Here is a 12889-nt window from a genome sequence, read left to right on the forward strand (position 1 = left end):
AAGTGTGTTTCCCTGTGTGTGTTGCTCATTGGCTGGTACAAGTCTTGAATAAAGGAATGGCCCACCATTTTTTGGCTCCACTGTTTCTTTACCGTCTGTCTGAATCTAATGGGAATTTGCATATGTGTGTTAATGGCCATGACTGCTATGACTACTGGCCATACACATGTCATACTCATTCATATTTAATTCAAATTCCAGCAAGAAAGACAGAGAATATAGGTAAAAGGCAACATTTGAGGTAATTTGAGATAAGAACTGATAATTTTTCAAAACTGATGAGAAACATAAACCACCAGATAGAGGAAGTACACAAGAATAATGTATATGAATCTCACACATGAGCAAGGATTTTAAAAAGTCCTGGACAAGACTGAACTGAATACAGTTTATATAGAAGGTCATAATCATCATCATATGGTCATGTTAGATCTATAGATATTTCAGAGATTCAAAAGTGCTTTTATATTAGAAACTGTCACTATATAATTCACAGCATTAACAGATTAATGTAGAAAAAATGTTATTATTTCAATAAAAGCAGAAAAAGCTTTTTATAGAGTTTGTTATCTCCTTATGATAAATTGTCTTAGTAATTTAGAAATAAGGTATATTCAGAACCTAATAAAAGGTATCTATCTAAACTAATAGTAAAAAATATTCTTAATAAAATATTAAATTCATTTTCATTAAAATCAGGAATCAGACAATAGCAGTGCTTCTATTCAACTATCCACAGACAAGATATCCTACAGACTCTGTAAACAATTACTTATATTTTTAAGAGAGTTTAGTAAATAGCTGGATATAAGTAAAGGTATATGTGGGTCTGTGAAATTATAAATTACCTTCCTGCTTGGGAAGGGCCATTATTTTACTAATGTTTCCTAGAGGAGAGATTTTCATGCCAGAAAGTTTTGAAAAGAGCAGAGAAGAAGAAGAATGCAGAGAATGCAGAGTGCTGAGGAAGAAGCCAGTTTGTACAGAGAAAGAGGAGCTGTGCAGATGGGGAACCAGAGGTGAGGGGCTTTGGGATCTCTACTGAGACTGGTGGGGCCTTTGATTCGAGGAGAAACCAGAGAAGATTCTCCTGGTTGTGGAACCTGAGAATGCATCAGTGGCTTTGGGAGCCTTGTGTGTTTGCTCGTCGGCCAGTGCGAGACTTTATTAAAGGAATGGCCCACCATTTTCGGTTCCTCTGTTTCTTTACCGTCTGCTTGAATCCAATGCGAACCTGCATGTGAATGGCAATGACGGCGGCAACCCCTGGCCTTACACATATGAACAAACCTGTTTGACTTTGGGGAGGCACAAACTTCTTAAGCAAGACACAAATTTTGCTAGATATTAAAAAAAGCATAAATTTAATTATATTTTAATTAAGAGCTTCTGGTCATCAAAGGACAACATGGAGAAAGTAAAAAGACTGCAGAGACTGGGAAGAAATATCTGTAGTACATAAAACTGACAAAAGATTAGTATCTAGAATATATACATATAAAAGATCCCTGTAAATCTACATGAAAAAGAAACCAATAGAAGAAAGGGGAAATGTACATAAACAGGTATTTCACAGAAGAGGAAACACAAATTGCCCAAATATATGGAAAAACTATCCATTTCATTAGAAATCAGATATAGGAAAATTAAGATCATAATGAAATGCCATTGTACAGCCATTATACTGGCAAAACAAAAAGTTTGACAATGTCAGCTGTAGGGAAGATGTGAAGCATGAGAACTCTTAAACATTTCTGGTAAATCAGTACAACTATTTTTTTGGGGGGAAGGCATTATTTTTCAAGTTGCATATGTGTACAACTTATGACCAGATAATTTCACTTTTAAATATATGCCTTAGCAAAACTTTTGCAAATGTGCTCTTATAAGAATATTCACAGCAGCAATGTAATTTAAAAAACTGGACAAAAAAGATTGTTTATGAGGAAAATAAGGGTAAATAAGTTGCAGTATACTCATATTTCTGCAAAGTGAAACAATGTAATATTTAGAGATTTATTATATAAACATAGGGAACACTAAACAACATTCAGGATGTAGTTACCTCTGGGAATGAAGCAGAATTAAGTAAGTAGCTGTACAAGACTGGTGATATTCTAGTTCATGAGAATATAGCGGTAGGCTCATGAGGATTCATTTTATTAGGTTTTATAATGTAATTATACATTAGATAAACTATTTTAAATGTATCAACTTTTATATAATAAAATTTCAAGCTTCTTTGGTTTTATTATTTTCTCATAAATTGAGTTTTTAATTCACTATTTATTTTTTGGTTATTATTTGACAGTCCTCCAGTTTTCTTAATTCAGCTGCAGAGAAAGCTTTTAATTTATAATGCTTATCAAGAATCTAATCATGCATGAATGTAAAATAGAATGCATACTATAATTCCATTTTAGTAAATAGAAATATCTCCACAAAAACCTATAACCAGTATGTATTATGACAGAGCTACGTTGAAATTTCAAATCTCATTTCTCTGATCAAGAAGTCTGGCCTTTCCTGGGAGAAGAGTAAGAGAAAAGGAAACCTCCAACATAACAGACACTGCTTCCATGACCCTTGAAATTCTTGTCTTCCACCTCCACCCCCATCCTCACTGTATTGTTGGTGGGTTGTTGCCCACGTTGCTGTAAGTTGCGGAACTCTAAACCTTTCACAGACCGCATTGCAGTCTGCCATTTGTCTCCTCCAGGCTTAGCTCTTTTCCTTCTCTGGCTTGAAGAAAATTTTCTTAATTTTGCTTCTTAAGACTGACTTGTTTTGATAAAGGTTCCCATAGCAGTGCTGTTGCAGGTTCTAAGAGACACTTTTCTTCATACCCATGATCCTTCCCTTTCCAGGGCAGGGAGGGGAGAAGAGAGGGAGTGATAGAGGCTGAGAGCTGGATGCTGGAGCTAAATTAGAGGGTGGCAAGCAGGGCCTCGCACTGTTTCTGGATCCACCTGCTGATCCCGTCATCCTCTCGACTCTGCTGCTCCATCTGCCCCATCTCCAGTATTATTCTCACCCTGGTGATTTGCTTTCTAGGGCTTTATTTCCTATAACAGTTCAGGCAAATGGGCACTCTTAGTTCATTGGATAGCTCTCAATACGCCTGAAATACATACCTACCATGGAGCTTCAGGGCCCCATGACAATCACTGGCCTTGACCATTTTATGTCTTTGGGAAGTTCCAGATTATTGTGTGACCGTTAGAAGACTTTTCTCCTTAGAGTATATATGATTTTTAAGGACTGATGTTATCCAACTCCACAATCAACCTAATAGTGTCCCATCTCTGACCTGGCTTTGATCGTATAAAAAGAAAATGAGGGAAAGGGGCAGGAAGAGTATACCAGAAAATATTAATAATGATTATATAAGAGAATGAGATTGTGTATGACTTTCACTGCCATTTTATACTTCTTTTAATATTCTAAATTTTGAAAAATAAACATTTGTTAATTTTATATCAATAAAAACAAGCCATGAAAGAAACAATTAAAAGAAAAACTTTAAGACTATTCTGTTTCCAGAACTTTGCTTAGTACTTCCTAGTGCTTACTGCTGCTAGAAACCCAAGATAATACTTTTTGTTTGGAATTTTTCATTATAATAAAATCATCTTAAAATAGATATTTCAACTTCAAATCTTCTTTGGGATATTCATATTGATTCCTAAGCAAATTTTTGTCCTTTTTTGTTTGTTTGTTTGACAGAGACAGAGAGAGAATCAGTGAAAGGGACAGATTGGGACAGACAGGAAAGGAAAAGAGATGAGAAGCATCAATTTTTTGTTGTGGCACCTTAGTTGTTCACTGATTGCTTTCTCATATGTGCCTTGACCAGGGGGCTATAGTAGAGTGAGTGACCCTTTGCTCAAGCCAGTAACCTTGAGTTTGAGCCAGTGACCTTGGGCTTCGAGCCAGCAATTTTTGGGCTCAAGCCAGTGACCATGGGGTCATGTCTATGGTCCCAAGCTTAAGACAGCAACCCCACACTCAAGCTGGATGAGCCTGTGCCTCAAGCCAGCAACCTTGGTGTTTTGAACCTGAGTCCTCCACATCCCAGTTGACGCTCTATCCACTGCACTACCACCTGGTCAGTCACAAATTTTTGTTCTTTTCATTAGGCTTTTACATCCTAAGTTTTTAAAATTTACTTATTGTCATCTTTTCTCCACATCTGTCTCTTTACCATGTTACACAAAATGAAGCATCTAGTAGTAATCTCCTAGGTGTCAATATCTATCTACAAAATAGGATTCATCCCCTTTCCTCCATATGATATTATTTCTAGAGGCCTCTTATCAGAGTAAATTCTCTTATTTTCTCATTATACGTTGTATTGTCAAAGAAACAAAAGCTAGTCTTACACACGTGAGTAATAAAAGCCAGACATTTGATTAAAAGTGAATAACATTAGAAATGTGAAGTTTCATAATTATACTTCTCCCTGCTCTTCCAAATAACTGTATATCATAAAGTTAAGTGTCCTAGAATAAATTAAAAATATTAAAAGAAAACTATTTTGTGACTAGCATTGAATATTTGGAGTTCAAAGACAAAGTGTTTCTACTCAGATGATCTTAGACACGATAAACCATAAGTTAAAGGGGGAGGGAGAGGGGCACAAAGAAAACTAGATAGAAGGTGACAGAGGACAATCTGACTTTGGGTGATGGGTATGCAACATAATTGAACGACAAGATAACCTGGATATGCTATCTTTGAATATATGTATCCTGATTTATTGATGTCGCCCCATTAAAAAAATAAAATTATTAAAAAAATAAAATAAAATAAAAAATATATGTGTATTTTAAATTTACTTTTAATAAGTCTGTTTTTTTAAAAAATAAACATACCCTACTCATCTTTGTTTATTCAAATATTTCAGTAAAATATTGATTCATAAACTGTCCAAAAGTAAGGTTTGTAAATCATATACCTGTTGAAGTCAAACGTCATTGAAACATATATTTGTTTATCTTAGAGTTTCTTGCATAAAATTTTCTCAAAAATCCTACAAAATAGAGGAGAGTGATACCGGTATTTTACTAATAAAGATGATGAGGATATGGAGTGAGCTACAAACCCAAAGGTACCCAGCTAGCCAGAGACGTAGTTGAGAGTCAAACCTCAGTTGTTATAACCCACTATCCATGTTTCTTCAGCTACTAGGCCAAAGTACATCTCTTCATAGCAGCACAGAGAGATCCTAGCTTCTTAACAACTAATTTTAAAACTACCAGTATTTGCTCTGGCTGGATAACACAGTTAGTTAGAACATTGTCCATTTACATAAAGGTTTCCAGTTCGAGCCCCAGTCAGGGCACATATATAAACTTATAGATGTTTCTGTTTCTCTCTCACTCCCTTCTTCTCTCTCTAAAATCAATAAATAAATTTAAAAAAACTAACAATATTAACTAGCTTGCCACTATCTTTTATTTACCATCATTACCAATCTCTCTACTCATATTAATACAAATCTACTTTTAAAATGCCAGGAGTGCATTCAACTATATACTGGGTCCTCTTCCTCTAATATCCAACCGAGGCCACCTTGCAGGCTGCCCTGTAACAACGTGGAGTGCATGCAAAGCAGGACACACTTGTCAGTGCGATGTGGCGGGCAGAGGGATGCTCTGAACTTTGTTGGTACTTGGCCTCTCTCAATTTTCACATCATGTAGACACTGAGAGCCTGTGTATACTGGATATTGGGCCACTATAGGGACTATGGTTGGTGAAGAATCGATACAACAGAAACCAAAGGGTGGACTGCCAAGCCTGCTGCTGGAAAAAAGACAGGGCAGAGACTCCTGTATCTTTAGCCAAAGAGAGACGAGGGCTCTCTTGAGCCCGAAGGTTGCAGTGTGAGCAAGAGGGAGATGGCCAGGGCTCCCAGGCAATATTTATTGCCTGAGCCCAAAGAACTGATGACAGGTTCAGACATGCAGATTCAACACAGAAGGCAGGATCAGCTGCAGACAGTAGCCCTGCCTGTGGCCAGGGAGTCCTTTTTCCTTCAGGTCAGAAAGACATGAAGCCTTTTTTGCACATACACAAATGGCATCTGAAGGAGAGAAGCAGGACAGGTGAGAGGACACAGGAAAGACAGAATTTTTATGCAAGAGAATTAAACACAACCTAAAGGGACCAGGTAGGTTTTTGAAGCAGATTATACTTTTCATCACAGAAGAATGAAAGTCAGTTTTTCCATTTAATAAACAGCTAATAGAGGGTGAGATAATGACCAGATTAGTTATAGTAAAAGTAAAAGCACTTGCTTTCTTTACATACTCAAGATGCAGTGTAAATCACATCATCACCCTGTTCACTGGCGTTTACAGTAAGTCCCTGAGTTACAAACATCTGATTTATGTACAACTCATACTTATGAATCGAGCACCATAAGGGCTATTGGTAACCAGCTGCAGTTGGACATCAGTGAAAAATTATATCACATAGTTACTTGACTTCCGTAGCAAAGAACTAATCAATGAAGACCTTATGGAACTAGAACAGCGGATGATAGCATTTAGGGAAGAAAGCAGGGACCTAGAAATTTCAGAACCGAAAAAGTATTCTACAAAAGAGTTAGCTGATGTTTTCTGTCTCATTGAAGCAGAAATGGCAAAGTTAGAGGAACAAGAATCTGATACAGACAGGTTCATCAAACTTTACCTACAGTTACTGAAGGCCTGAGATGCTACAGGGCTACTTACGATGAGAAAAAGAGAAGCTCTGCACAACCTCCCTTGATGCCTCCTTTAAGAAACTGACTCCAGCAGCAAAATCAAATCCTGACTCTCTAATACCAGTCCCATCCTCTCCAACAAGTCCATCATCTTCTGCATTAGCCAAGATTGTTTAAGGTTGTATTTGAAAATGTTTAAGTATTTATATGCATAGAAAGGTAAAAACAAATACTATGTTAAGACAAACATCTGTCAAAGTTGTATTTAATAGGTAAATGTATTTGTTCCTACTTACATACAAATTTAACTTAAAAATAAACCTACAGAACCAATCTTGTTTGTAACTGAGGGACTCTCTGTATTGAGAGAATCACTTTTTCTAGGCCTTGTACCTGCATTATCTCATTTAATCCTCACACTAGCTCTGTAAGTGAGGAACCATTATAATCTCTATATTACAAAAGTGGAAAATGAGGTTTAGAGAGGTTGAGTGATTTACACATAATCATGTCATCAGCAATATAGCTGGGAGAGAAAAGCTGATTACTTACTTAAATGTTTCAATTTAAAAATAGTTAAAATACATTTTATATGAATTGGATTTTTGAAACTTGAAGATATTCAAGTGGAAGACTTCTGAACAAAGAAAGCTGGGTCTGCTTGTAAAGGAATATTTGCTTTTTAATTTGCATTTGAGATTTCAGACTTCAGGCAAATTTTTAAAGATACTTAAGCCTGAAAGGAACAGTCAGAATTTTGTCAATTTTGATGCCAATAAGGTGGTAATACGTATTCACTAGAAAGACACTTTTAGTACAATTAGAAAGAAGAGACCATTGACTTCTTCTTGCCACTAAGAAGCCTCTGAGGCAGAAGTCTTCAAGGTACAGACTTTGAGTTAATTAAATCTTTGTTTAATTCCTGTTCAACTACATTAAAACTATGTTAGTTGGTGACCACTTTGAGCTTGTTTCCCATAAAGTTAACATAGCTACATGTCAAAGCAGGATGAAATGACCTAAGATTTGTGATACAATGAACATGGCTCCTGCCACACAGTGGTGCTCAAATCTGTCAGTCTGCATCTGCTTATCCTCTCCTTCCCTTTTTTAGTGACTCCTATTATTATACAGTTCTCCGTGGTTTACCATATAGTCAAATAATTACTTTAATCCCTAGATTTTACTTTGTTTTTATATTTAGCAAATGCAAATGTGCACTTGCTGATTTAACACCTGGGGCTACCAAGACAGAGCAAATAAAAAATAATCTCCTGGGGCACATTTATCAAGTTTAGAAAATGCGTTTGCTTACCAGCTCACCGAATTCATTATTGCCTAGGTCAAGTCTTTCCAGCTGGGCCAGTTTGTGCATTGACCTATAACAGATGGAGAAAAATACTATTGTGAGGCAATGCATGACACATTACTCCAGACGACACTTCCCTCACCCCGTTAGATTTACCTGCATGAATAGTGCATAGAAATGGGGGTATTTTCCAGCAAAAATTAAATTGCAAATAACAGTAATGTGTGCAAGCTGCCACCGGACCACCGTTAGTAGTTTGGCATGTTCCCAAACGCCAGTCTAGTTAGAGCACAGGGTTGGCTGCTTGATGAAAACCCAGGAAGCTACACCAGTAGGACGTATAGGTTGAAGCCCCAACAACTATATTTTTAAGTTACCACAGGTTTGGGAACCAATGGATAACCCAATTCCTAGTAAAGCATTCTAAAACTTCACAACGTAGACACAATGTCGTCATCAATCTTGTCATTTTTCTACTTCCCTAATGAACTTCTGTTTATAAACAAACTGTTATACTCACTGTTTCCTAAACATATTGGCTTGGATGCTCTGAACAGTTGCAAAACCTTGGGCAGGAGCTGCTGCCAAAGGTTAGAAGTCCCTTCGCGCCTTTCTCAAGCCACTCTCAAGTACAACATACAGCATAAGAAAAGATGGTGTATCTCTGATTAGTGTTAATTTTTTTTTATCTCCCTACTAACCAGAATGATGCCTTTAAAATGCTGACTATATAGAAATTCTGGAGGCATCATTGACTCAAACCGTAGAAACTGTAGTTCTTTTATTTTTAGAATGGTATAGCAATTATCTCACAGGGGGCTTTTATGAGCATTAAATGAAATACTAGTATAATCTAGACACCATCAGGCACTCAGAAATGCAGAACCGTGTGTGCCTTTATTCACTCAGCATAACCTTATTAAAAGGTGATGCACAAGACAATCTTCTGAGGTCTGGGATACAGTAGTGAAAAAAAGACATGAAACTTCGGCCCAAATTAATAAATAAATTAAGTAAAATAAAATAATATACTAGAAGGTTACACAAGCTATAGAGAAACCTTAAGTAGTGGAGGTAAATAAGAATTCTTATAAAGCATTGCAATTTTTAATAGGAGGATCAGATAAGGACTTACTCAGGAGGACAAAATTTGAGCTAAGACTTAAAAAATGAAGGAGCATGCTAGTGCATAAACTTTAAAGCAGGGACATATTGCCTGCTTGAAGAGCAGTGTGGCTGAGGCAGAGTGAGGGAGAGAATGAGAAAGGAGATGATAACGAGAGGTTGGATGATATGGGGTCTTAACAGCCCAATATAGAGATGTTGACTTTGACCCTGAGTAAGATAGAAGGTCACTGACAGGTTTTGATCAAAAGTATGACTGTAGTGACTTATGTTAAGAGATCATAGCCTATTCAGAAAACAATAGTAAAAAATAATGAAAAAAAAATACATAGTAAGAAATAATGGATAATATGTAGCAAAGGGACAGATCATATGGCTATACCTGTCAGGCCAAGGAGTTGGACTTTTCGCTTGAATGCAATAATAAGAGCCTATAAGGTTTAGACAGCAAAGGTTCATCAGATTTGTATTTCAGGACCAGCTTGGAATGGTGTGGGTAAAGGGGAGAGCATGTACTAGAAAAAAGGCCAAATAAAAAATGGTCCTGAAATCAATGTGGTAATAATGATGACTAATTAGAAGTGGAGGTAAAAGAGAAGAGGAAATTAAAGATAGTTTCTTCGTTGAGTAATAGAGTGGGAATATTGTGATGGAGTAAATAGGTGGTAGAATTAGGGTGGAGGTTGTGAATTCTATTTAAAATACTACAGTGACTTTAAAGTGAATGTGAGAGAACTTTATTAGGAAAAAGTGTGTGTGCATGTGTGTTTGAAAGAGAAAGAGAGAACAAGAGAGAGGAGAGAGAGAGATTGGAGCTCATGTATAATGTCTTTACTAGAAATAAATATTTAAAAAGTGTTATATTTTTCGTCTACTCCACCTGAAAATTATTTCTCCTTTTTAATACACGTATCATTTGCTTTCTTTTCCATGATTGATTTGATATTTACCACTTACTTTCTTGAATTATTTTGTTTTCATATTTACATGCCTCCTTTCTCCTCTAGATCTTTTTTTTTTAAGTGAGAGGAAAAGAGATAGTCAGACAGATTCCCACATGCACCCCAACTGATTTCTACCCGACTGATGTTCAATCAACTGAACTATTTTTTTTATTTATTCATTTTAGAGAGGAGAGAGAGAGAGAGAGAGAGAGAGAGAGAGAGAGAGAGAGAGAGGGAGGAGAGAGAGACGGGGGAGGAGCTGGAAGCATCAACTCCCATATGTGCCTTGACTAGGCAAGCCCAGGGTTTTGAACCGGCGACCTCAGCATTTCCAGGTTGATGCTTTATCCACTGCGCCACCACAGGTCAGGCTCAACTGAACTATTTTTAGCGCCTAAAGCTGACAGGCTCAGACTAACCAAGCTATCCCCCTGAATTGGGGCCATGCTCCAACCAATCAAGCCACTGGCTGTGGGAAGGGAAGAGGGTGAGGAGAGGGTGAGGGAGGAGAAGAGAAGCAGATGATTGTTATTCTTTTGTGGAATTGAACCTGGGACATCCATACACCAGGCCGACACTTTATCCACTAAGACAACTGGCCAGGGCCCAGTTTATCTTAGAATATGTTTTAAGAGTGTCAGAAGAACCTCTGTGGGCTCACTGGACATCTAGAGGTTGTGCAACCTTGCCGGCCCAGCACTCTAAGAGAACATCTGCTTGGCCTCTTCCCAAATCTATACCACTGAATAGGTGCATCTAGGAAAAGGAGCTGGGCCTAATGAGGAGAAAACTAAATTTTCTTCTGAGCATGGGAATATTAAGGAATGTCAAATTCTTGCAAATCTTGTTCCTAGTCCATATACAAGCAAACAATGTGCACCAAGGCCTTGGGAGTCCAGGAGAAGGATCAAGTGGCCAAGCATGGCAAATGAGTGAGAAATGACCACAGGAGTGGCAGAGCCACCTGCATGTGACTTGACCTTGTAGAATACTTAGGCAACAAGTATTCTAATAAGAACCACCATGAACAGAAGACTAAAGGCCCTTCCATAATTTTCTGGATTTTATGAATTTGGAGGTTCTTATTGTCTCTAAAGAGGGTGTTATATAAATTTCAAAACAGATTTTTGTCTCGCTCTAAAGATTGATAATCAAAAAAGTTAATTTTATTAAATGAATAAATGGATGCTATCTTGTAACTGAGTATCTTAAAGAAAATTTCATTAGTTAAAATTTCATTAGTGACCTCTTAATCATCCCTTGTGTGACAGGATTTTCAAATCCTTAAACACCCCGATCATCTTAATGTAGACCTAGTAAAATTCATCAATGTTTCTCTTCCAAAAAAAGGCCAGCTTCAAATCTGTCACCTTTATTTTTGTAAGTAAAGATTTCTTGGAACACTGCCACACCCATTTGTTAACATATGATCTATGGCTATTTTGCATGGTAAAGGCAGATTGAGACACTATAAGGATTACAGAACCCAAAACATTTCTTATATTGGACAGCTGGGTGGCATTCAGAGCTGAACAACATTTTCTAGTGCAGGCTGTCCAAGACAATTTAGAAAAAAACTATTATTATTTTCAGGGCTTGTTTATTTATTTATTTATTTATTTATTTATTTATTCATTTATTTTTGACAGGGGGAGAGAGAGAGAGAGAGAGAGAGAGAGAGACAAGAACATCGAGCTATTCCTGTATGTGCCCTGACTGGGGATCGAACTGGCAACTTCTGCACTTCTGGACAACGTTCCAACCAACTAAAGCTGTCTTGTCAGGGCTTAATTTTTCTTTTCTTTTCTTTTTTTAATTGATTGATTTATAGAGAGACAGAGAGAAGAAGGGAGAGGAAGGGGAGGGGAAGGGAAGCATTCATTTGTTGTTTCACTTAGTTGTGCATTCATTGGTTGCTTCATGTGTGTGCCCTGACCAGGGATCAAAGTTACAACATTGTATTTTTGGGATGACACTCTAACAGACTGAGTTAGCCCGCCAAGTGTAAGGCCCGGGCTGCCATTGCCGTTGTTCAAGTGCAGGTACACATTAGATTCGGACAGATGGTAAAGAAACAGCGGAGCCAAAAACTGGTGGACCATTTCTTTATTCTAGCTTCACACCGGCAGGCGAGTAAAAAATATACAGGGTTCCAAAACCTACTCATACGTTCTCCGATTCTACAACCAGGAGAATCTTCTCTGTTTTTTCCTAGAATCATAGGACTCCACCAGTCTCAGTCACCTCTGGTTCCCCATCTGCATACCTTCTCCCTTCTCTCTGTACAAACAGGCTTCTCTTTCAGCACCCTGCCATCTTGGCTTCCTTCTTCTCAGCACACTTCCTCTTCCTTCCTCCTTCTTCCTTTTCTCTTAAAACTCTTTTGGGAAGAAAAACCTTTCCTCCAGCACACATTAGCATAACAATGGCCCTTCCCAAGCAAGAAATTAATTAGCAATTTCACAGACCAGTGCCTTTTGAAATTTTTTAAAAAAATTATTTTTCTGAAGTGAGAAGTGAGGCAGAGGCAGACAGACAGACTCCAGCATGTGCCCAACCAGAATCCACCCGGCATGCCCACCAGGAGGCGATGCTCAGCCCCTCTGGGACGTTGCTCTGCTGCAACCAGAGCCATTCTAGTGCCTGAGGCAGAGGCCATACAGCCATCCTCAGCACCCGGGCCAACTTTGCTCCAGTGGAGACTTGGCTGAGGGAGGGGAAGAGAGAGATAGAAAAGAGGAGAAAGGTGGAGAAGCAGATGGGCGCTTCTCCTGAGTGTCCTGGCTGGGAATTGAACCCA

General features: G+C 37.9%; 1 protein-coding gene across 3 annotated transcripts in view; it reads right to left on the reverse strand.

Moving 5' to 3' along the window:
* Positions 1-12889, reverse strand: part of LRRC7 (leucine rich repeat containing 7) — a 598371-nt gene that overhangs the window by 185560 nt on the left and 399922 nt on the right. For all 3 annotated transcript variants that reach the window (XM_066268909.1, XM_066268907.1, XM_066268908.1), the window contains one exon: positions 8027-8090. In XM_066268909.1, the coding sequence (XP_066125006.1) occupies positions 8027-8090 (64 nt within the window). The remainder of the gene's footprint in view (positions 1-8026; positions 8091-12889) is intronic.

This window comes from Saccopteryx bilineata, chromosome 3 (assembly GCF_036850765.1).
Source record: "Saccopteryx bilineata isolate mSacBil1 chromosome 3, mSacBil1_pri_phased_curated, whole genome shotgun sequence".
Lineage (NCBI taxonomy): Eukaryota > Metazoa > Chordata > Mammalia > Chiroptera > Emballonuridae > Saccopteryx > Saccopteryx bilineata.